Source organism: Pezoporus wallicus, unplaced genomic scaffold (genome assembly GCF_028554395.1).
Source record: "Pezoporus wallicus isolate ANWC-B61680 ecotype Strahan unplaced genomic scaffold, APGP_CSIRO_Pwel_v1 contig_14703, whole genome shotgun sequence".
Lineage (NCBI taxonomy): Eukaryota > Metazoa > Chordata > Aves > Psittaciformes > Psittacidae > Pezoporus > Pezoporus wallicus.
The window spans coordinates 599,782-624,703 of NW_026635616.1; the positions used below are offsets into that span (position 1 = coordinate 599,782).

Consider the following 24,922-nt stretch of genomic DNA (forward strand, 5'->3'; position numbering starts at 1 on the left):
CTTAAACACTGAATTAAATCTCTAACTCTTCTTGAGGAGAAAGCAGGCATTAAAGCTTGTTTTACTAACATAAATTGTCCCTGTAATATCTCTAAAATAGAAGTTGAAGAAGAACTTGTGAGAGGAATTAGATGTTAATTTGGAGGTCTGTTTGACTCATTCCTTCCTTCTTCCTCATGTTGTTCCATGGCTCAAAACTGCCTTTCAGTGTCTCATCAGTCCTGTTTCTCACTTGTTTAATTGAATGTTTCTTATACTTGGGAGGCTGGCACCTCCCTCGTTGAGGATGAGGCAGTGTCCCATAGCAACTGCAGTGATTGTTGACCTGGCAAAATAACACGGGGGAAATCTAGTAAAATGCTTTTACTAAAGCCAAGCAGTGGGGATGGAGAAGAGCCAGGAGCAGAGCCCTGTGCTTTAGGATGCCCATGTCTCTAGCAGGTGTTCCGAAGGCTGTGTGGCAGGGACAATGTAAGCGAGCACTGGTTTCATTTCTCTGATCTGAAGAAATGGAAATTGGTTCCCCATGGCAGAGATACCAGTAGTCATTGGTGAGCTCATCAGCCCTTTGTGCTTTTGTGCCAGGAGCCAGTGGGCGAGACCAACTGAGCAAAGTCTCTTTGCTGGACTCTTGGAAGGGGCTTTACTCAGTTGCAGAGACTCCCTGGAGTACCAGGGCTCAAGTGAATGAGCCTGTGTGAAAACCTTGTATGTAGCAGCGCAGGCAGTATTTGCCTCTTCTGGGGCAGCCACCTGGCTGGACGTAAATTCTCTCCCTCCCAGAGGGAGATTGGGAACATGCCCTCCAGCCCGTGTGTATTCTTGATTCAAACTGGGAATGAGGGCTTACCTGTGCTCAGCTGTATCTTTGTCTTATCTGCTCCTCAGGCAAACACCCTCCACTGCACCAAACCACATTGTTGATGTTTATGGTTTTAGGACCATACAGACATTAAGTGAAGTCTGTTGGGAGAGATTTATTTTGCCATGTAAGTGAGATTCCCTTCTATTTTGTAAGCTCCCAGATGATTCTTGATGCAGTTACTTTTGATCCTGTTATAGCAGGTTGTTTTCTGTAAGCAAAGCCAAGAGGGGCTCCACTTTACCAGGGTGGGTGGGGGGGTTTGTTGTCTGGTGTGTTTTGGGGCTTTAGGCTTCAAGGGTGATGGGACCCTTTAGGACCTGGCCAATTTTGGCTGCAGCTAGTTACCATTCCTCAGTTGATACACAGCAGTGTGGTGAGAAAGGGATGTTTCTCTGTCTCTAGCTTTTTCTTGTATCTGCTAATTTCTTTCATGTTAACTCTCCCTCAGAGTTATAAGTTTGACATTTGGTTCCTCTTAAACTCCATCTGGTTATTCTATACAAGCCCATCTTTCCTTGCTGGAGACTGCAAAATCAAATCTGTGGGGAAGTTTGTCCATGTTTCCATTTGTCACAGTAGTCCTTAGCCTGGCAGAAGGCATGTCTGGTGCTGGAGCTGTAGAACCCAGGTGTAAGATTGAGAACCTCATCAACAGGAGGCTGCTGTCTTTGCCCTTGGGATCTGGTGTGTTTCCTGAAGAAAGCCTGGAGGATGGATGGGCACCTGTCCTTTTTCTGGCTTGTTTTTCTTGCTGTGGCTTGTAAACATTTGCAGATCTCTGTGAACTGGAGATTTCTTCTTTTCACTTTTGTGTGTTAAGGTACAGAGTGTCCTTGGCACGGTCCTGGGCAACCTGTTCTAGTTGATCAGGGGCTTGGATGAGATGATAACAAGAGGTGTCTTTTTAATATAAACAGTTCTAAGACTTGTATGCTGTGACTGAAGCCATGACCTGGTAGGAGGAGATCAAGTTTTCTGCTGTAGCAGTGCCACAATTCTGAGTTTGTGAGGAAAACAAGGCTGTGCTTCCTTGGATGAAAGTAAAGCTGTGGCTGCTATAAGACAGGGACTTATACAGGGAGGCTGGAGACCTGAACACAACACTGCTGTGTTTAGTGGGATGCTTTTGAAAAGAGAAAAGTGTGAAAGCCTTGAGAGAGCGTTAATTTCCAGCTAGTTGGAGCGTTAGTCTTTGAGTCCTTATATCTTTATCATTTCTAGGAGTTCTTGTTATCCGTACAGAGACAAAATCTTTCTTTTTTTTTAACTTCCATTAGTCTTCATCTGCGTGCTGTATTATGGCAAGGAGTTTCATGTGTAAAATAGCAACTCTGCAAGATTCATGAGCAATGAGTTAGTCTGCCATGAGTGATGGTTCTCTGTTAGGGAACACGGGAGTGAGGGTCTCATACACAGGAGCTTGGGAGACTTCAGTTCCCACAGCTAGCATGTAATTTGTGGGAGGGTTTACTAATAGAAAGTACTAAAACAGAAGAACTTGCTAAATAACAAATGGGAAGAAAATGATGATGTTCCTGATCGGAAGATGCGAAGATGAAGCAGGAGGGTATTTGCATGTAACGCACACAAAATAAGAGATGCGAGGCAGTCTGAAAGCCAGTACAGGTCGTGGGACATAAGAGGCAATGTGACTTCTGAGACTTAGCATCTGTCATGCATGAAATACACAATCGCTGGATTTTAATGCTTTTTTTGCTTAGCCTGTGATGTACATCATGAAAATATTCTAATTTTTGAGGGTATTGTCCAGAACAAAGGTATGGTCTAGAACAAAGGTATGATGGCACCAGTGGGAATAATGGGAGAACCCAAGTGTGACTGTGTAGAGAAATGGGCCACTGGTATGCTCTTCCAAAAGGTGTCTCTGATTGTCTTCATTCTGAAAAGCACTTGATATGTTACTTGTAAAAACTCTAGGTGGTTAAAGAGCCGGTGCTTATGTTTCCATGACTAGTGTCAGGATGCAAGACTGGAGGATGCCCTTTTCTCCATGAAGCCTTTCATATTGTCCCACCACTTACATTTCTTTGGGATCTACTATGAGACCAAATCCACAGAGCCAGTATCTTCTTGTTTGAAAGAGATTTCTCTCACAGGTGCTCTGAACAAAGCCTCCAGAGAAGTGATGGAGGTAACTCACAGGGGTTAGTATTAGGCTGCCTGTGGGACTGGTCAAGACTTAACAGAGGGGCGTTATCCCTATGAGACCAGAGGGCAGCAAGATTGCACTTCTACAGGGAAGAGTGAGTATTTTGGAAGCCCAGGACCAATAGACACAAAGACCTTCAAAGTGTCGATCATTGACTGAAATCCAACTCCTATGTTAAGCATCTCAAGCCAGTGATGTTGTGCAGTAGCTCTCTGACCTGCATGTGCTAGATGTCGTTGCCTCTTTTTTGAAGCAGGGCCATGCCATGTATTGACATTTACATGGTACAAAACAATGGCTGATGGGTTTCCCAGGCAGAGCTGTTAAACTTCACTGAAAGCCCTGCCACATCCAAATGAAAGGGTTTTATGTGGGAATGAGCCACAGACTAAGGTCAGTACCTCTCGGGTTAGAATTGGAGCCTTGGCTTTTGTAAGGAAGACAGGACCCTGCTGTCTGTCTGTACAGCAGCTAGCACAATGGCACCTCAGTGTCAGCTGTCCCCTCTGTGAACTGCTGTGGCACAAACAAGGTATTATACCTGTTCTGGGGACAAGCAGAGGTCTGTTAACTTGGCAGGGCTCCTCAGTGCCAGCTGCCTTTCTTAAATGACACGTGTGTGTGAATGCATCCAAGAAAATTGTGGTTGCAGTGGGAAAAACAACGCCCTGCGTTTACTTCAGGAATATCAGCAATGGGGGTAAAGCTGTGCCACTTTCACCATTCGTCATTTAACACTTGGGAAAGTAGTTTAAAGACTAGCTAGGAGGGAAAGTAGTTCTGATTTCTTAAAGTGCAATGTAAATAGAGAAGGGCAAAAGGTAGCTTTAAAAAAGGAGGAGAAAAAAGGTGGCAACAGGCTTGGGGCAGGGGGGAACAGAATCTGCAAAGCCAGTCATATTGTGATGATCACAAAATAGGTGTGTTGACTTGCTAGCTGTGTCAGTCAGAATTTCTCCACTGTTCCTGTTTCTCTGCACCAGCTGTATGTGTCTTTTGTAGGCACCTAGTGAAGTGCAGTTGCTCTTCTGGGTCTCTGAGAGGATGAAGCACTCCCGGGATGCTTCTCTAGAACAGTGGTGGAGGCAAAACAGGTCCCCATCAGTGTGGCGGCTGCATGCTGCCTTATCTATAAAAGCCAAGCACAGCACATCAGGCCTTTTTCAAAGGAAACACAGCATGTAACCTTTTGAAACCTGTTGTCACAGAGTTCTGTTGTGGGCAAGTAGCTTGAGAGACTTGGCTAAGAATGATGGGAATGCTTGTTGTTCTGAATAAAAAGCTGTAAGGAATCACAAAACTGCTCTTGTAGTGATCATGTTATTCCAGAACTGTCTCTATGAAGGTTTCTTTTGAAGTATTGCATTTTCCTTTGACTTACTTGCTTTTGGCCGCTGCCAGAGACACATGCTAAGGTAGAGTTTCCTCTACACAGGAAACTGCAGCAATGGGATCTATCTGACCTACAAAAGCTTTGGTTTCAGATATCCCAACCCTTCTCAAGAGGCAACTACCAAGTTTGTTCAGTGTTAGAACTGAACTTTAATTGGGTATTTGGGTATACAGTAAGTGGTGTGGAGAAGTCCATTGGCTGACCCAGAGCAAATGTTCCTGAAAATTCCTGGTAGAATATGTGAATTATCGTTACTCTTAGAGCATTTACAGGTGTTCAGTGGGACTGTAAGATTCTGTGCTGGCAGGGACAGCATAGTGTGTGCTGTGGAGGGGAAGTGTGGGCACATACATAGGATGGCTGAAGTTAACATACCACTTCCATTTGTGGGTACCTTGCAAGATGATAGTGCTGTTGACAGGATGTGTCTTTATTTCGGCGGTGGCTTTTGGAGATTCAGTTGTCCACGTGATGTGGATGTGGTAGGCCATGATGGTTACAAGCTGCATGCCTGGCAAGCTCAGGGCAGGGCATATTCGTTGTGCTTGGGAAAGAGCCGGCGGTGCAGTAAGGTGGAAATAGCAGTGGGCTGTGTGTTTTGTGTTGCTGCAAGTAAGAGGGTATGATGGGAGTTTGAGGCTGGAGATGAGGATGTGTAAACAGGGAGGTGGTATGGTTGGGTGTGTGCGGTTAGGTGGGGTGATGCCTGCAGGGTATGAGAGTGGGAGGGTGGGAGAAGCTGCTTGGGCAGCAGCAGGGCAATATTCAGTGTTCATGATGAAGCCTTTTATTTCTCTTTGCCCCCTAGATCTCCTACCCCCAAAGTGATGAGGACAGCGATGACTCTGAGGGAGAGAACCAGGAACTTGCTCAGATTGATAGAGGTAAAGGGATGTGCTCATATTCTTGGAAGTGCCTCCTCTGTCCCCAGTGTACCACAACCAAATACATTGAATCAGTCACCCTGTAGTCTTTGGAACCTCACAGGTAGAAGCTGGTGTTATCAGAAACTGCAGTCACACTTTTCGTACCAGAGGTAGATGTGTTAAAGCATCAGTGCTGCAGAGATGGGGCAGCAAAGACTTCAAAGACTTCCAACTGAGCCAGCAGCAGAACTGGGACTAAAAACTTATCTTCTATTCCATTCTTGTGGACCTGCACCATCTTTGTTCTAGGTTTCCTTTTCCTTGAGTTCTGACCTTTACTTCCCTCATTCGCCTGGGCTCCTTTTCTACTTAGCTTGCTCCGTTCCTCCTGTACTGTTGGTGTTAGGCAGCCCTATTGACAGAGGACAGACAGGTGCTCTGCTGCTGTTTTTGAATCTGGTATAAAGCAGCTTAGAGCATCTGTTGAGCTGTGCTAAGTCTCTGTGTATGCTCTGTGTTTTATTGCTGTTTAGCCAAATTCAAGTGGGCCCTCATGCAAAGGCAGAACTAAAATTCCTGACCCACAGGACATGTCCTATCAAAATTGAAATCCCTGCCCCATATGCTTAACATAGAAAGAGCTCAGCAGAACAGGTAAAGTGTGCCCAGCTTATGGCTGAAGGCAGGCTTTCTTGTATGGCAAGCCTTGTAATAGAAAGAGGACTTTCGCCTCCAGAAACCAGATCTCTATTATCTGAGCCACAGACGTGCTGCTAAGGGCAATGTAACTTATTTGCCTCCTGTGCCCTGAGAACTGGTCATTGGAACTTAGTGGTTTTAGTTGGAAGCAAGTTCCTCAGGGAAGCTCCTCATCCAGGGGATGAGGTGGGCAGCAGATCCACGTTCTTGCTCTGCAACTAGACTTCCAAGTGACAGTTTGTGAGGGGATGTCTAGCAGCCTGGTCTAGGCAAAAGTCTGGAAACTTCCAAAGGGAAGCATTCGGCCAGAGTGGGTGTCTTCTGGGGAAGAAAAGGTGGGAAAACAGCTCAGTTTACTTGGGAGGAGGTGAAAAACACAGGTCAGGAACAGGCAGGCCCAGGGCATGGGACACAGAAATGCTCTGCCACTACTCTCTCTCCCCTCTTCCCACCAGAGAGAAGACGGAATTGTACCTTGACCCCTCTGGCCCCCAACCAGCTCCAGAACCAGGAGAACCAATGCTGCAAGGTCCGTGCCCTCCTGCACGCCAGCCTTGACCGCCACAGCTCGGAAGAGGAGCTCGAGCGCATCCACCGGGAGTTTGCGGCTGAGAAGCGGAAGTGGTCGCAGGTGAGCAGGCTTGCCTGCTGCAGTGACAGCAACAACACCTCCTCCAGCGACGACGAGGTGAAGAACCTGTGCGCCATGTCCTTCCGGCCTGTGGCAGAGCCCGCCGACGGCCTGCACGCCAGCCCCAGCCCCGTGCTCTTCAGTGCCTCCCCTCCCAAGAGACTCCAGCCCTTGGTGCGGAGCACAGCCTCCAGACCTTTAATCTTCACAAGCGTCGGGGCGGGCCTTGAGCAAGTCATGCCTTGTAAGAGACATCGACAAGGGTATGGGGATAAGGTCAGCAGGCCCAGCCTTGACCTGGAAAAAATGCAACAGGTAAGAACTTCGCAAGAGGAAGGCAGCATCGCTTGAGAGAAGGTGGTGTAAGGAAAGACAAAAACGAGTTATTGGGGCAGGGGTCAGTAAACTCATAGGGCTGCCTCTTGTGAATACATCTTCTTGTGAATGCCCCCTTTAAGCCTACTTCTGCTCTCTGTCTAGGATAAGCTAGGCCTAAGTGTAGATACTTAAGCAGCTGCTGCTACTTGAGTTGCTCTTACTACAGTTGGGCTGTTCTCTTGCTAACCCCTATACTGCCCGGTTGATCGCGTGACGCAGGAACAAAATCACTGGAGTTGACTTGAGTCAAGTTACCCTGCGGCCATGATCTGACCCTTACCAGTTACTCCAAAAGAAATGAATTGCTTAGGGGTGTATAAGGAGACACCTTTGTGATGAAAGCGATTGTAGACTTGATGGGGATAGGTGTTTTCACACTTGTTGATCTCCTTGGAGCCAGGTCTCTCTATATCTCCTAGGAGTTTCACAGCAATGTAATGCAGTGTGTTTCACCTTTTCAACACTCTACAAAGGATTACAGTTTGCTCTAGGTGCAGTTACTCTTGGTTTTGCAGGACCTGTGTAGGGGCCTGGGGTTAAGGTGTGTAAATGCCAGGAGGTTGCCTTATTTCTGTAGTGGCTGGGAAATGGAGTGTGGCTGGTACTGGTGTGCTGGGCTGCCCTGCGTAGTGCCCATCTGGCATCTCTTTTCCGCGAGGCATTACTGCAGAGCTAGTGTTCCAGCTCCCTCTTGATCACTTGTTTTTCTTGCACTGGTGTAGAACAACTGTTTGAAAGAGTACCTGCAGGCATCTGCTGACCCTGGTAAACTGCAGTAAGTTAAAGACAGTTAATTCTGAATTTCCTCTTGCTAGGGAAGAATTTTACAGCCTCTGGTTGGTTGGAAGTACTAGTTTTAACCTCACTAACAACACCCCCTTTAAGCCTACAAGATGAACCCACTGAAAGAAAGGACTATATATTCATTTTCCAAGATGTATGCAAGTAAGACCCCTCCATTTCCCCATTACATTGCTGCTTGTTCTCAGTCCTGCTGGCAGCATACATCTCATGAATACATAATTCAGGGACTTGTGGTTTCAGTACAGTTTTCATCACTCCCTCTTTGCTCTTGTAGCCAAGTTTCTGCTCACAGAACATTCAAAAGGCCCAGTCTTGCATTTCACATCACCCAAATCTTCTACTGATACTGACAGACTTTAATTAGTCTCACATCCTAATGAGATGAGAGGAAAGCTGGTGAGCCGGTGCCCAGCTGCCTGTTCTTTTGGAGTGCATGTGAGTAAATGTCGAAATGTTCCTTTAGAGCAGGTGCTTGCTCTCATTTGGATCCCAGGCATAGCATCTACCTACTTTGCCTACAGTTCTTCTCAGCAGTGTGTTTGGGATTGTGTTGGTGAAGGTTAGGGTATAATGAAGTAAGCTTTACGAACTGTTGTGCTTTCTCTGGGCAGCCTTGTGAGGCCAATTTGCTCCCTGGTCTATCTGCTCTCCACACTTCTCTATCAGTTGAAGCGAAGAGTATTGCAAAAGATGCTGGAAGCTGGTGTGGAGTTGTGTAGTTTTTAAAGTACTTCTACGCTTGTAGGTTGTGGAATCCCTGTGATAAAGAGAGGCTATTCACCTGGTGGCTTTAATTTAAGAGTGTACTTTGGTGAGAGATAGGGGTGACAGAACACATGCAAAACAAGATGTAGCCTGAATATTGGAACAGTGTGTGGTCATTTGCATCATTTTTATAGTTCCAATTGGTTACTTGTCAACCAGTAAATCTTGAAGCTTTATGATGACTACTTACTTGCTATCTGTACTTGTTTCTGCTACAAAAATAGCAATAGAATTGTGTTGTAGATTCCATCTTCTGACATTTGGATTCCCATCAGCTTAGCTAAACTCAGCAATCTTATTTCTTATGAGAATGATCTGAAATCTGGGGTTTGAGTTCTGCCACAAATCCTTGGGCAAATCTCATTCCATACCTCTATTCCCCACCTGTAAAATGGGACCAAGGTGTTTCTTGATCTGTTTTCATTCTCCAACAAAACTGGTATTAACTCCCTGGGCAGCACTTGGCATCATGTGTTTTTCAGCCAGGTAAACAATGTAAGCGAGGAACGACAATATTAAACTGGCTACTGTAAGGCTTCATCTGGGCTCTTACTTTCCATTCCTGCAGCTTTGTGGAGCTGTCAGATGACAAAGAGGATCAGGCAAGGTTAATGTGTACCAGAAGCAAATGTCTTCTAAGACCGAACGGCACTTTTGGGTGCATGATGGGGTATGGGTTACTCAAGGGTTGAAGAAGAGATGTTGAGTGCTTTGCCTTTGCATCAAATTCTGTTTATATTGGATGGTGACAGAAAATTAGTCCAGAGAGCGGCTCTGTGGGATGTCTTGGGGATGCTCATTGATGAAAAGCTCAACAGGAGCTGGCAGTATGTTCTTGCAGCCCAGGAAGCCAACTGTATGCTGGGCTGCACCAAAAGGAGTGTGGCTAGCAGTTTGAGGGAGGTGATTCTCCCCCTCTACTCTGCTCTTGTGAGACCCACCTGCAGTACTGCATTCAGCTCTGGGGGCAATGCCACAAGAGGGACTTTGACCTGTTGGATTGGGTCCAAAGAAGGGCCACAAAAATGCTCACAGGGCTGGAGTACCTCTCCTATGAAGACCAGCTGAGAGAGCTGGGCTCGTTCAGCCTGGAGAAGAGAAGGCTCTGAGGAGACCCTATAGGAAAAGGGGAAATGGTTTTAAACTGACAGAGGGTAGATTTAGATTAGATATTTGGGGAAAAATCTTCAGTATTAGGGTGTTGAGACCCTGGCGCAGGTTGTCCAGAGAAGCTGTGTTCAAGGCCAGGTTGGATGGAGCTTGGAGCAACCTGGCCTAGTGGAAGGTGTCCATGGCAGGGGGTTGGAACCGGATGAGCTATAAGGTCCCTTCCTACCCAGGCCATTCTCCAATTCTAGGAAGTGTGGGAGAAACCAAGTGGGTTAGGGGCAATCTGAGCACATTTAAGGTGTTAGGGATTTGCTGTGCTTCTGCCTTCATGGCCTCTGGGTAAATGGAAATCTCGATCATCTGGGCATTTCAGTTCAGCCTCCCTCGGCAGGGAAGGCTGCACAGGAGCAGGCTTAAAAAGTCCTTTTCTGATGAGGTGCCAGGCCGTGCAGACACCCATGCCACAGCAGTGAATGACCTCTCCAGCCACCCCTTGATCATGGTCCTTGGACAGCAGTGTCTTTACATGCAGGCTCTGCTGCCATCCACTTGCTGTGGGATGAACACGGTGCATGTCCTAGAAAGCCTGTGGTTGCTTCCACTCTATTACCTTGGACAGCCCTGGCTTTTACAGCAATGCTGAGAGCATGAGGTCAAGGAGAGGAGGGACATTCTTGAGGTGAAGGCACGGAGGGACGCAAGGGTCAGCTGAGGTGTAAGGAAGTCCAGGGTGTCACAAAGACTCTATGGAGTTGCTGAACTTATTCCCCCGGTCTTGGCACGTTGTGTAAATGGAGAGGAAGTAAAGGGTCCTTCCTCCAGTGCTGTTTAGTGGGACTGCCTGGAGCTCCTTTGAAATCTTTCAGCACTTGAAAAGCCAGAGTGTAGCATTTCAGGGAGAGAGAACATAAGACATCTCTCTTGGAGGAGAGCAGCTTTGGGTTGGCATGGTGAGCAATCCAAATTGTCCTCATTTGTGTGTGGGTAGGTGGCTAGTAAGGAAAGCATTGTTTTAAAGTACAAGGCAGAGAGTTTGGCTACAAGGGTGTATTTCCAGTTACACTAAAAAGTCACTAGGTAGTTCTGAGCAAGTTGTGAAACCTTCCTGCTATGGTTTGCCTGCATGTATGATTAGATAATATCAATACTCTTGTCTCATGGAGGCTTAATGCTAGGATGAAAAAGGCCATCACAAGAAGAGAAAAATGCATCCTGTGCTAACATTTGGATTTCTCCCTGCAGACAATGCACCCCTTTGGTGGGTGGATAGTTGCAGTGCACAGCAGGTAAGTGGAACTTCATCTTGGCTTGACACTGAAAGTGGCCTGAATACAGTGTGAACTCTGATCTGGGCTTAGCTGTGTAATACCAAGCCCAGCAGTGCTTCTGCTCAATGTTTGAGTGCTGGTTCTTTGGTTGGACTGGGCCTGGTAGGGAGATTGTCACTTGGAAGCTTTCTTGGGGCCAATATTGGTTGCACAGAGGCTGCAGGGCAGCATTCAACACCCATGACCAAGGACCAGTGTATGACCCTTGGCTCACTGGGGTCCAGCCTTTGGGCTGCTAATGGCTCCAGGGTGAGATTTCCATATCCTTACCACAGCTGGGCTTTGCCCTTGTCTATCTCTCCAGGACTTGACAAATAGCTTCCAGATAGAGAACGTGTGAGCTCGTGAGTCCTTTTCACCCCTTGGCCTCCCCTTTGAATCCAGACCTTGTCAGCTCCTGAAAATTGTTATCATCTGTTTGCCTGCCTGAGCCTGCCTCTGTGCCGATGGAGAGCTGGAAACCCCCACTGCTGGTGCTGTCTCTGCCCTGAGCCTCACTCTCCAGAGGGACTGAGTGGGTTTGAGGGGCTTGTGCTTAGTGTAATGGCTTACACCATTTCCCAAGCAGCCCCATGCCAGAACTTGTCTCTCCCAGGTGTGAGAAACTGGGCCATAGCAGCTCCTTGTCCCGGGGTGCAGCAGGGTGCTTGCTGAAGCAATGCAGTAAGGAAACTGTTGCAGAAGCTGATTGCGCCATTACAGAATGAGAAATCCTGCTTCTGGTAACCTCCTGCAATTTTGCTTGTATTTGTCACCCCCAGAAATATTCTACACCAGCTGTTCCTCCAGCACAGAAGCTCTGGTCCATGTCACCCCTACCAGCATTTGGCACCAAAGCAGACAGCAAAACAAAGGCTGTGCCTGGCTGCTGCAAGGCAGTCCGAACCACGAGAAAGTTTGGAGCTGAAAATGACTGGTGGTCCAGGCTACTCGCCTGCAGGGATGTAGCTCTGGGACTGTAGGCATGGACCTCATGAGTGCACAATGGGGCATGGTAGAGGTGTTTTGTTCTTCGTATGTTTGGAGGAGCTGAGTTGATGTTCTCTTCTGGTTTGATGTTTGCTGCAAGGACTCTGGCTCAGTGCCACCCAGCTGATGTCTGGTTTGCTGATTAAGGCACTCCTAGTTTGACAGTGGTGGAGAGGGGGGAGTGGGAAGGAAGGGTGCTGTCTGGAAGGTAGAGAGACTCAATAACAAGGGAAGGCATGAGGAACCCCACCCTGCCCCCAGGGGGTGATTATGACTCTGCCAGGCAGCAGATACCTCTTTCTGTGTGTTCCCTAAGTGTTCCCTGGATGGTTATCTAATCCATGCAAAAACATGCTGTAGTGGAAGTGCCTGTGTGCTGCTGGGCTGGATGAATCAGAGCATCAGAGAGCAGTAACCCATGTAGAACTTGGCCTAGCTGCTTCCTAGAAAGGGTAATGATTTTCGTTTCTTTCCTGAAGGAGGCAATTGGGCTATGTTTTCACTTCACTGACAGTAAGGTTCACCTGCTGCCACAGTGCCAGGTTGTAAATGCCAAGGGCAAAGCAAGTAGGATAATGTAGCCCTATTCCTAAACTCTTGGCATCAGTCAGTATGACAGAGGTTAGAGAATTCTCACAGAACGGTTGAGGTTGGAAGGGACCTCTGGAGATTATCCTGTCCAACCGCTGTGCTCAGCGATGGTCACCTACAGCCAGTGGTCTAGGGCTGCATCCAGACAGCTTTTGAGTATTTCCAAGGATGGAAACTCCATAACTTCCCTTGTGCCAGTGCTTAGTTACCCTCACAGTAATTGTGATTCCTGCCATTCAGAGGGAACCTCTTCCTGTGTTTCAGTTTGTGCCCATTGCCCCTGGTCCTGGGCACCAGTGAAAAGCACAGGCTCCATCCTCCCTTCAGATATTGGTGCACAATATAAGAACAATCCAAGCTCTCTCAGCCACTCCTCATAGGAGGGATGCTTCAGTCCCTTAATCACCTTTGTGGCCCTCTGTTGGACTTTCTCCAGTAGCTCCTCATCTCTCCTGTCCAGAATTGGACCCAGCACTCCAGATGTGGCCTCAGCCCATGAGATCTGTTGATGCTGTGTTCACCTTTCAGGTGTGCTACTTGCAAACCTTCATTCTGATCATGCATCTCTCCTTGGACCTCTTCTATCATTGTGTTAGCCCTATGACAGTGTGTTAGCTTGTCTGTTCCTAGTGCCAAACACTTCAGCTCTTCTCCCTTAATCCCTTCCTTCCCTGTTTTGCCTGAGTGCATTTTTCACCTGGTTTTGTAGCACATGCAAAGGGGCATCAGTTCAAGGGGGAGATGGACAACTGAGCTACTAAATGTGCTTCTTTCTGGAAATATTTATCTGTCCCTGAGTAGATACCCATGTAACTTTGCCTTCTTTTCCTAGGAGCTTGTATGTTGGTGAATATAGCTACCATGAGACCTAAGTACCATTTGAGCTGTCTCCAAGCATAAGCCAGCAGCATGAACATCTGCTGAAACCTGGTTCCTTGAGGTGCTGCTTTGAATTATGAGAGAGTGGGGATTAGGTTGGTCAGAGCAATTTGGAGTGCACCAGAGAGCTTGAGTGAAGGAAAAGGAAGACTAGGGAAGGAAAATAGATGTGGCTGAAGCTTGGAAAAGTATGTGTTGAAGGCAAGAAAAGAGCTGTGGGGAAGAGGAGATTAAGAATGGGTAGAGACAGAGCTAGAGAAAGTAATTTTGTTGTATTAAGATTCCCAAAGGGACAATAATAGCACCCTGGCACCAGTGGCAGTAAATTACGAGCCTAAGGCTAAAGCTGATGGCTTATCATTTAGATTGGCGAGCTTGCTGGCTACCTTCCCAACCCTGTTGTCCTTTTTTCTCTAAGCTCTAAAGCTTGGTAAGAAGGTATTAGGCTAAAGCCAGTTCTTTGGCTGCAGACCAGAGAGAAAGGAGATCAAATGGGCATATGGGCACCACTGGCATGTGTCCTTGAGATGTGACTTAGGGAGCAAGTCTTTTGTGAGGGTGGTGATACTGTGTGAGGCTTGAACTCCTGGTGTGACTGAGGGTAGGTAGGCCTGAAGGGAGTAAATTTGGGGGTGGGAGGGGAGAGTGTTCCCACCTGAAAGTGACTGCCAGAATATCTGCATATGAATGGACAGGGCTGGGGTCTTGACCTCTGTCCTTTTTCTCTCAAAGAACCACAGAGAATAATGTCTGCTGAAGGAGCAGAAGGAAAGCCCAGTCCCCCATATTTCCTGCAGTGGTTCATGGCTGGCTGGTGTCAGGCCACAAAAATCATCACTCAGCAAACCCTAGAGATCCTAACTGCAGGGGGGGTGAATGGCAGTCACAGAGTGGCTGCTGGGTTGGCTACCCAGTTGTGTCCATCTTGCAGCATATTCCTCTTCTTTCTCTTGGCAGGTGGCTGTTGTGGATGCTTTTTGAAGAAGGTTTTCCAAAGGGTGTTTTGTTTCTTGTTTTGACACAATACAGTGCAGAAGGATAATGCTGGCACATTTTCTTCCCCACTGTCTCAATTCAGCCCAAGTAGCCTTGAGGGCCTGGCAGATTAAGAAGTTTTGCTGTAACCTGTTTGTACTTTCCAGCAAGACGAGTTAATAGATGTTGCTTGGAAATGAAGGCCAGAACCTTCTCTATAGTGCTTTCTTCTGGAATAGGGCTGGATTGTCTTCACACAGCCTTGGTGTGTCTGGACTAGAAGTGCTGCTTGGGTTGGGTCCCCATGTGGCTGTTGATACCTCTCCTTTCCCACTCCTCCTGCAGCATGTGGCTCATTGTGATACAAATATCTCATCCTTGCCTGGGGAGAAAAGGAGTTTGCAGGTGGCTTCACCATATGCTGTCACTGCCCATGTTGTATTTGGCTTGCGGATGAATGGATCTCTCTTCAGGCGTGGTAAGTTACATCTTTTGCTTATGCTAGCAGCCTCTGAAAAGGAGAAAGCCTTACGTTTACCTCTTCAGAGGAGCAGTGAGGTGAGCTTGAGGAGACTGGAGAGGGTAAATTGCTATTTAGAGCCAAGCTGGTTATTCCTCATGTAGCTCAGAAAGTGCCTGATGGCAGTTTTCGGCTTGCTTTTCTTGCTGTTACATAGATCAAGAAACTGAAATGAGCAGAAGAGATAGGTTAGGCTTTTTCTCTTGTTCCTACCCTACCACCACCACTAAGTGTTGAATTCCCACCTTGAGCACTTATGCAAATGGCCAGTCTCTTAAAAGTCAGCACCTATGAGACAACAGGGCCTGCTGCTCCTTAAAAATCGAATAGTAAGAGGCTTGTTCAAAGCACTACAATGGCATCAAGGAACGGAAAGTAAGAGCTTGTTTTTCCCTTTGTTTTCCACTGGCACTGCTTAGCCCTGTATCTCTGAAGCAGGACACTGTCCTCATCCAGCACGGCTTGGCAGCGGTGCTCGAGAGGTGTGCTTTCCACCCTGCAGTCTCCCCTGGGGCACCGCCTGTGAGTGAGAAGGAAGGAGGGAGGTGGTAGTGCGGGTTTGGAATCAACAGAAGCAGGGCGGTCCTGTGATGGTGCGTATTAACTATTAATGGCAGGCGTTTGTGCTCCGGGTCTGCCATGGCACACTGAAAGCAAGCAGCTTGTGCCAGGGCAGGTCTGACACATGGAAATATAGCAGCCATTGCTGTTCAAGAGGCAGAAGCTGGCTGGGCTTTTAAGGCTAAGCCTGCAACTAGAGTAAACACTCTAGGAAATACTCTTTTTGGACAAGCTTTGGCATAGTAGAATAGCCAGCCTGGCTGTCAACAACACAGCTGTCCTTGGCATGGGCTGGGGTTTAGCTCTGATTTTCTGCCTTAGCTCTGAATAGCCTCTCCATTGTTGGCTCACATGAGAACCGCACTGCTGGGCTCTGCTCGCACTTTCTTTCAGCCTGTTGATGTCAATGGGAGTTTTGGGCATTGGTCCACAGCTCATCTCGCAGGAGGCACTCAATAGAGGCATCTACTTCTCATGTAGATGGAGACTGAGTTAAACCAGAGCATATTCTCTTCTAAACTTTCTTGCCCTTCTCCAGAGCTCTGTTCCCAGACACCCAGTTCTTGCTGAGCTGCAGTTGGTTTTGAGATGACCGGTATGTCAGAGGTGAACCTTTCCTCTCCAAGACACCAACATAGGATTATGTTCTTTTCTGAATTCAAGGCTTCAAAAGCATAGGAGTCCTGGAGGCTCCAGGTACATTAAAAGAAAGCACAAATTAAGATACTTAAGAGAAGCCCTATTAAGTTTGATGGTTTTCCTTATTGAAAATAATCTTTTCAATCTCCTGGTGGACTTTGCTTATTCATAGTATCATAGAATAGTTAGGTTTGGAAAGGACCTTAAGATCATCCAGTTCCAACCCCCCTGCCATGGGCAGGGGCACCTCGCACTAAACCATGTCACCCAAGGCTCTGCCCAACCTGGCCTTGAACACTGCCAGGGATGAAGCATTCACAACTTCCCTGGGCAACCCGTTCCAGTGCCTCACAGTAATGAACTTCTTCCTTATATCCAATCTAAACTTCCCCTGCTTCAGTCTGAACCCGTTACCCCTTGTCCTACCACTACAGTCCCTAACGAAGAGTCCCTCCCCAGCATCCCTATAGCCCCCCTTCAGATACTGGAAAGCTGCTATGAGGTCATGGAAAGCGATTTCCTAAGAATGGATTTACAACACTGAGGATCTTCTGGAGTGTGAGGAACTTAATATAAATGAAGTCTGTGGTCATATCTATGCTAGGCAAACTGTATTTTTAAATCTAAGAATGTGCTTGTGTTTCAAGACCCTGGCATATCCGTGTAAGCTATAATTTCACCTTCATGCCTTTGATTATGGAAAAAGTAGGTTACACAAAGCATAAAACCCTGAATCACTCTGCAATCTTGTTGTAAACATGTTCATTTTTGAAAGCATTTTTTCTGCCTGTGGAAACTTCAGGACCCTCCCTATCTTGCATATCACTTCAGAGGCTCATCGGACACTCCTCTAGGCTCTGGTGTGATGGTGTGTGGGCATCATACGTGATTAAGAAACAGAGGACAGTTTAACACATCCTTTCCCAAGCTCCAAAGCCAGTGGATCTGTGCAGTTCCTTTAAAATGCAGCCAGTCACATGTCTGGTTTTCTCACTGCTGTTAAACCCATTAGATGTTATGTTACAGGCGATGTGGTCTGCAGCTGGGGAAACCACCATAGGGAATGCCCTGGGTTTGCTCAGGAAAGTCTGTTACTGCCATTGTTTCCTGTCTGTGCAGGAAAGACGGGCAAACCTCACACAAGAACGTGCTGTACCTGGCTAGGTGATAAGATGCTATATTGAGCACACCTTAATGTAAGTCTCAGCCTAAGATGTGTCACTTTGGTCAGAGCTCTGGTGGAAATAGCTCAGTGAGTTCATGATATATGTGTTTTCGTTGTAGTTCTGAATCTGGTGTATCATCAGATCAGGCTCTTAGCTTGTCTTCAACTCAATAGAATGTCATGGCATCCTCTGAAGAACATGGCCAGCTCTAAGTATTGTTAGTGGTAAGAGTGTAATTATGAGCAGTGGAAGTTGGAAAATGTGATTTGAAGGTGTGTTTTTGAGCAGAGGGACTTCTAGTAGGACATCTTTATAGTGTTCCTGTATCTTTCATCATACAGGCAATGTAGCAGTCAGCCTTGAGAAGAATAAGTGTGAAAAGGCATTTTTGTGCTAATTCTTCCTGTCTGCATTTTGCAGGCGCTCACTATGGGCAGTTGTGCTAAACAGCCTATGGGAAGACCCTAAAGATTAGTGCAACAGTAAACCACAAGAAGCTGAAACAAATCAGATTGCTATCTCATGATGGCGCTGCTGGTAGGGTTTGAAGTGTAAAGCAGTGGTAACTACTGCTGCAGCTGTGAGACTTGCCTGTGCTTGGTCCACTGTATAAAACTGTACTGAGTGGAGACACTGGTTTGTTTGCTTTCCAGATGCAACTACCCAAATCATGCAAACTACCTCAAAACTATTCATGTAAATGTGGTATCAATGTTTGTTTTGATTATCAACTTTCTGTGCACAGGGGATCTTAATAACCTCGGCCTTGAGACATTCAGGTCTCTCTTTGGACTCTTTCTTCTTTTAATGAGATGACATGAGCTTTTGCTCTTCTCCAGTGTGGTGGGTGAATGAGCCCTCTTGGTCCTAGGACATGACTGTTTTGTAAGCATCAGATGAGCCAAAATCCTGAACTGAAAAAAGGAAACAACAAATTGATTTGTGTGTTAAAATTGATGCACGTGTTATGAGCGCTGGCACGTGTTATACAGGCTCTGATGTGGATCTTGCAGCCTTTTGAGTTGAAGGCATATTGCCAATGATTTGGAAAGTGGATCCTGATGCACACAATTGAGAACAATACAAGAGGGCAGCAGTTCTCCTATTAGTGCTTTGGGCACAGCTATAAGGGTTGCCATGCTCTGCTAACAAGGGCTGGGGAGGTGGTGGCCTGCTTCTGGCACTGTTTGCCGGGTTGTTTTGTGTCTTGCACTGGGGAGGCATCCCTGGACCAGCTTCTGGGCCATCTGGAGTCACATGCAGCCATGAGGATGTGAACAAAGAGGGTGCAATAGGGTACTAGAATCCACGAGTGCTGATTTCCAGTGCTGAAGGGGACCGTATACCTACTGAAGAGGAAGGACAGAGCACCAGGTGGGGGATACTGGTGCCTCTGAAATCCTTGCGAGCTGTTCACATGGGTACAGGCCTAGGTCAGCCCTTTTAAAGTTGGTGGTCAAACCCCATCAAAAGCTCTCAGCTTCAACCTACAAATCCACTTCATGGACACCTATTTGAAGGCAAACAAATGGTCTCTCAGGTTTGTTAATAATCTTCTGGCATGTAATTTCTATACATTACTTGTTTATGTAAAATTATTTTCATGTGCCCATGGAAACAAATGAGATCTCAAAACCAGAGTCATATGAAAGGAAAGATGCTGTGGGGCTGTGCAGACGTGGCATGTGCCTGTGTGTGTCTCGGGAAGAGGAGTGGGATTCTGTGCCCTGTTTTCAACTTTGTGGAGCCTGAGCAAGCCCCATGGCGCAAGGATGCTTGCTTGTTTGACAGGCTTGTTTTGGCTTCCCAGAGCTCTTTATGCAGTCAGCTTGCATTTCACTTTTCTTCAGAGCTTCTCCACTGTCCACACATCCAAGTTCTCATCGGAAGATGTGACCTTGTGTGTGTTCTGCTGAAAGCTGCCTTTGTGAGTGCTCCCAGCAGCGCCAGCTGAGCCCAAGGCAGGGGTTCCCATAGGGTAGTGTCTCTGGCACTCAGCTGGAGAGAGGATGGGAGGCGATTCAGTCATGTTCTGAGGTTTCTATTGTAAAGGACAGGCCATGCCTGCCTCCTCTGCCACTGAAAAGTCCTTCCCTCCTTGAGTCCGATGAGTATACCCCATGTTGCCCTGTTTGTGGGAAGCTCCACTAACACCAACCCTCTAGCTAAGAATCTGCTGAAAGGGTGCATACTCCAGGTTCTCCCCAGACCAACACACTGATCTCCATTGTACAGTTACTGGGATGGATTAGATAGGTACAGTGTGGGGTTTCTACCTCCTGAAAAGTCCCTTTTCTAACTATACTCTTTAGAGCAGGCTTTTGGGCTCACAAACAGGCATTCCAGGCCAAGAACTTATACTTTAAAACATAAATAGATGAGATCAACATCTAAATCATTCACGTTGGCTCAAAACCATGAAGAAATTGGCTTAAAAATCCAGACTTGAAAGAATTTTGATCTTTTTCTTTTACCTTCTCTGCGTACAGCTATTCTTTCCTCTGCCAGGCTGAACCTGTATGAGCGTGGAGTCTCCTTCTGGAAATGTGGTGTCCCAGACGCCTAAGCTGTGCACTCTCTGGCTGGTATGCACCAGAAGCTGGGGCTTGCCCAGAGCCTTTGGAATGTCTTGTAGGGTTTTCAGTTAGTGGATGGTGTACAGGTAACCTGGCCCTCTCCCTGGTAGTGCCTGTGTGCTTTGGGATTAGGAGCAGCCATCTGTGGCTTCTCTCCCTCTCTGTGTCCCTGCAGTGTCACAGCTGACAAGAGCCTGCACCTTTCATTGATTTGAATTCTTTCACTTGTAATGCAGCCATGTGGCTTACAGAGCCCTCTCTTGTCTTCCTGCTTGGAGGAAACCATTTATTGCCTGACTTGGGCTAATGTCTTCACCCCTTCTTGGTGTGCTCAGGGACAGTGGTGAAGCAGCATTTCCCATGCGCTGACAAGGGGAACAGGATAAAGCTGCAAGCAGCAACGTGCCTTCTGCCCTCACTCTGCCTATGGCAAAAGTCCGTGGGGAGGGAGGGCTTTGGACTTGCATCCGAGCCAAGGCTTCAGTTAACAGTCACAAGCTGGAACTGCACAAGTAACATACACTACAGAGACATAAGATGGTGAGTTAGACCAGACTGGGTGTTCCCTGTGGACAGCTTTGGTATCAAGGCCAGGAACGAAGCGAGGAAACGGTCACGTTGGCAGCCCTGAATTAAAAGCCTTGTCAGCTTTTCCTCAAGAGCTGCTACCATGCCTGCCAGCTGTGAAACTAGAGCCTTCTGTCCCTTCACGCCCCTCCCTCCTCCATTCCCAGGCTCTAGTGAGCAGGAGGGGCAAGCGCAGCATTTGAACTTTGATAACTTTGGCAAGTGCAGCCGAGTGATGGGGAATTAATGAATCTTGCTCCTTCTTTGTATTTGTGCTACTCCACAGGTGCTGGAGGTTTTGGTCATGTCTGCTTGCTACGCAAATGGAGCTTTGCATTCTTTCCAGGCCTCAAAGAAAACCAGTGAGGGATTTGGGGTTGGCGAGGAGTGAATAGATGAACCATCTGATGCACCCTGCAGACCAGCAGACTCAGACCCTGCCAGGCAAACCAGCAGGGGAAGTGGCTGCTGAGCCAGAGATGCACCGTGCAGTGTTCACTTCCTCCATCCCCAAATTCACATCAAAGGGCTAGTGGTAAAAGTGCCAGGGCAAATCTGGCCTCTTCTCTGTGCCTAGGGGGACAGGGCTTCTGTACAGATCCAGAGCATATCTGGAGACCATATGCCACAAAGGTGACAGAGGAGCAGTAGAAAACCAGTCACCTGGCCAGTCTGTTTGCTTAGACCATAACTGTGTAAACTGGTAGCTGTGTTTGCATTAGCTATGGCAGTAGTGTAATAGTCAGAACTTCAAAAAGCAGCCTGTAATTTAATAACCTTATCTGCTTCCTGCTCCCTGGGAGAGGTGGGAATTCAGATGCCCTGCCAGGTGGCAGACCTTCCTGGCCAGGCTTGGGCTCACACTCTCTTGTAGTGGGCATTGCAACTGGGTTGTGCTTATTTAGAGAGCAATCACCTGTGGGATAGACTTGCTGTTCTGCCAGGTAAGACTCACCCCTGGTTCAGGGCCATTTTGTGTTTGCTGTAGGCTTTCACCCATGTCTCTTAAGCAGTGACAGCTGAACCGCTCCTAGTAGTGTACAAAATAGGGTGATGAATGGGACCATGATTAGAAGGGATTTTGCTAACCACAGAAGTTAGTTTATTGTGCCTTTCATGGTCCACCGTTTGCCATGTGTGGTCTCGGGCAGGTCCCTGCAGTGCTCTGTTTTGTAAAGCCTTGTCTGGTTTTTTGTTTCGCTTCTAGTTTGAATTTGTTCTCAGTGATCACTTTAGTAATCAGCATTTCCTCTGCTGCCCTGCCCAGAGATGCTAAGTGGTCAGTGTTTGCACTATATGAAGGCCATGGATTCGTGCCACTTGCTGGCAGAGGTGCTGCCTGGAAAACTGGGGCTCCTGTGTCTGATAGAGATGGGGTCCCTTTATGATAGTGTTGAAAGACCAAATGTATTGATGTTTTGAAGGCAGATTGAGGGTAAATGTTGCAAAAGAAGCGTTGATGACTAATTCAACTGAATATGAAATAGAAAGGACTTGCTAAAGAACTCCAAAGCTTTTCAGGATATTCCATGGCATTACCACAGCTTACAGTCTTTGGATGCTGGAGTTTGTTTTCCTAGGAGGAGCCTGTTGGCCAAAGCACTGTATTTTAAAGTGCTGTGAGGCTGTTTAACTTCTGGTGGAGCAGTCTGCAGACTGACAGATGATAACCATGATTTAAGGCTGTGGGTGAAGTGCAGCCCTCGTGGTGCTGTGCTGATGTAGGGGCTGGGCAGGGAGCTGGGAAGGCCTGCCCCTCTTGTTTCTCTGCTGATTATAGTCATGTGTGCCTGTGAGCCTGAGCCTGGCTGGGGGGTAAGGTCAGCTGGAGTTGCCTTAGCTTTACAGCAGCAAGGAGGAGCCTGTGATGTTCTTCTTCCATACAGTTTTTGTACTGCAGAGCTAAAAGGTGATGCCAGTGTCCTAGCAGCACTGCTCAGTGCCAAGGAATTTAAAGATCCAGTCCAAAATCAACCTACAAAATAGATTTGAAAGGTTTTTTCCTTGTTATCCTCCTAAACCGACTGGGAGGGCAGAGCCAGCTTTGCCCCTTGCAGAGCACCCATAACTGCGTTGGCAGAAGGACAGGAGCCGTGGTCTGGCTCCCTTGTGCTCTGCTGCATGGGCATGGAGCACTGTGCTCCTGGATAGGAGATGTCTGTGAAAGCAGAGAGCACTGGGCTCTGATGTTTAAGCCCAGAGGCACCGGTGCTGTGTGAGGGAGGGACTGATAACTTCAGCATCCCCACTGAGCTCTGGCTGGGGCCTCTCTTGTGGGAGCATTGCCTTTGGAGGTAGTCGATCCCCTTCCTTTAATTCACCCTGCTGCAATGCTCCACTCGGTACCAGGCGGGTGCTGCTGCTGCTTTGCTTGCCTGCGTGTGTCCCCTTTCTCTGGTGTCCAGCAGCCGTGAGCCTCCTGCCCCTGCGGACCCCTGGGCCACCCACCCCATGCCCCGCGGTGGGCCGGAGTTGGGTCTTGGTCAAGCAGAAGCCTGCAGCAGCAGTGTGCTGCACAATAGCCACTTTGTGCGGGGCCCTGACCTCATCTGCCCACTGCCCGCAGCTGCGCTCCTGCCCTGCGCCTTAACCCTCCGTGCGCTCTCCCTGCCTCGGCAGCGGTGGGCTGGGACAGGCCGTGTTCAGCAGCGGGCTGGTGCGGAAGGCTGCGTCTCATGGCCCAAACCAGGCTCCAGGGGCCAGCAGGAAATGAGTCGGGCAGGCTCCTTGCGCTCCAGTGCCTTCCCAGGAGAGAAGAGCCATGGGGCTGTGCTCCCCTGGCCAGCTCTGTGCGTGCACCAGGAGTGGCATTGGGCTGGAGCTCACACACTGGCACTGCCTCTGCACTGGCGTCTGCTTCACTTCCCCCTCACAAGAGGCATCTTGTTGAGGGCTTTTCAGCCCTCTGCTTGTTGGGCCATAGAGCTGCTTCACTGCCTTGCTGTCGTTTTTTTTCTCTTTATGGCCATCACATCACCGGGCATGGTTTTTCCTTCACATCAGCCTTCTGCTATGACTTAGAGCACAGTTTCTACTCATGTCGCAATGTTTCTTTCAGTTCTTTCTGAACAACGAAGCATCATCAGTCTGTTTCTACATACGTGTTTTCTGTGATGGACATTCAAGCTTGATCTACCTTGTTTCTGGAAGACTCCAGACACCTGGGAAGCAGAGTGGTAGGGTTAACAGCGTGGAAGTAAAACAAGAGTTATGGAGCTGAAGAGACTTCCTAAAACTTGGTCTGCTTTAACCTTCGTATCCTGTCAAGAGCTTTAAGATGCCAACAAGTGACAGACACATCAGTGTCTTCAAAGTGCTGTGGAGGGTCCTCAGGAAAACTAATGAAAGGCAGACTTCTGGCCTGCTTGATGTTCTTCTGAAAGTCTGGTTTTTGAATCAAGTGGCAGCACAGTTACTGAAACAAATTCTTCACTTTTGAAATCTTTTCCATTAAACAAGTGAAAATAGGTGCAAAATTATTCAGTCAAAGCAAAGCAGATTGTGTATCAGTATGGACCATTTGATGAAGTGCACTGATTTGTTGTCAATTACATGGGTTAAGTTGAACTGAGAGTTCCTGTGCTCTCTTGCATGACATAGACTAAACTGCTCTGAAAAAAAGTGGTAGCAGTTAAACAGCATCCAGCTCTTAGGTTTAAAACTGCAACCAGATAATGAAGTTAAGATAATAACCCCCCACCAGTAGACAGAAGAGCTGTTGCTTTGTCCTATGGAGGTAGTGAAAATGAAATCACTCTAAAACTGTGCACATACAAAGCAGATGCAAGATGAAAGGTGTTTATTAACATATAAGCTGGTCCTTTGCATTGTACAGTGATTTAAGAGATTGTTCAAACTCTTAAATATTCTAATGTTTAGCTGTGATGCCCGTCTTTAAGCCATTCATTGGCACAGTGGTAAGTACTTAGTTTTGAGCTGCAGTAGTGTGACATAGATTCATCCCTCTTGAGAGTTTCACTATTCCTAGAATGACTTTCTGTTAAGAATACCTGTATTTTGTTAGTATCTGTTACAATCATCTAGGTAATACAGTTTGTATGCAGTAGATCTGGGTACAGGAGCTTGTGTACATAAGCAAATACATGTGTGCAACACTTAACACCCTTAGTTAGTTAGGGTGTTAGTTCATTAGTTAGTAGGGTTAGTTCATTACTGCTTAAGTTAGTGGTAGAGGACTTGGAGCTTAATCGGAGATCTCTGCTAAAACAAGGCTGCACTAGAGAGCTGTGCTCTGGGGGAAGCAGGGGTGGTGGTTCATCTCTGCTCTTAATGTGGTATCTTGATGAGGCAGCGATGTGCAGCAAAGCCACACGTGCCTGTTCAGAGGTTCATTACCACATCTTACTCGGTAAATATGTAACTCTCCAAGTGGTCGTTTCCAGTCCCTGCAGCTTTCTTTTGAATCCAGAGCACAGTCACTGGCTTTATAAACAGAAAGTATTTGTGTAA

At 47.3% G+C, this 24,922-nt stretch overlaps 1 protein-coding gene across 3 annotated transcripts in view; it reads left to right on the forward strand.

Moving 5' to 3' along the window:
• The window catches only part of LOC130592598 (uncharacterized), a 54,254-nt gene that overhangs the window by 12,220 nt on the left and 17,112 nt on the right, over positions 1–24,922 (forward strand). For all 3 annotated transcript variants that reach the window (XM_057397029.1, XM_057397030.1, XM_057397031.1), the window contains exons 2-3: positions 5,237–5,312; positions 6,449–6,939. In XM_057397029.1, the coding sequence (XP_057253012.1) occupies positions 5,237–5,312; positions 6,449–6,939 (567 nt within the window). The remainder of the gene's footprint in view (positions 1–5,236; positions 5,313–6,448; positions 6,940–24,922) is intronic.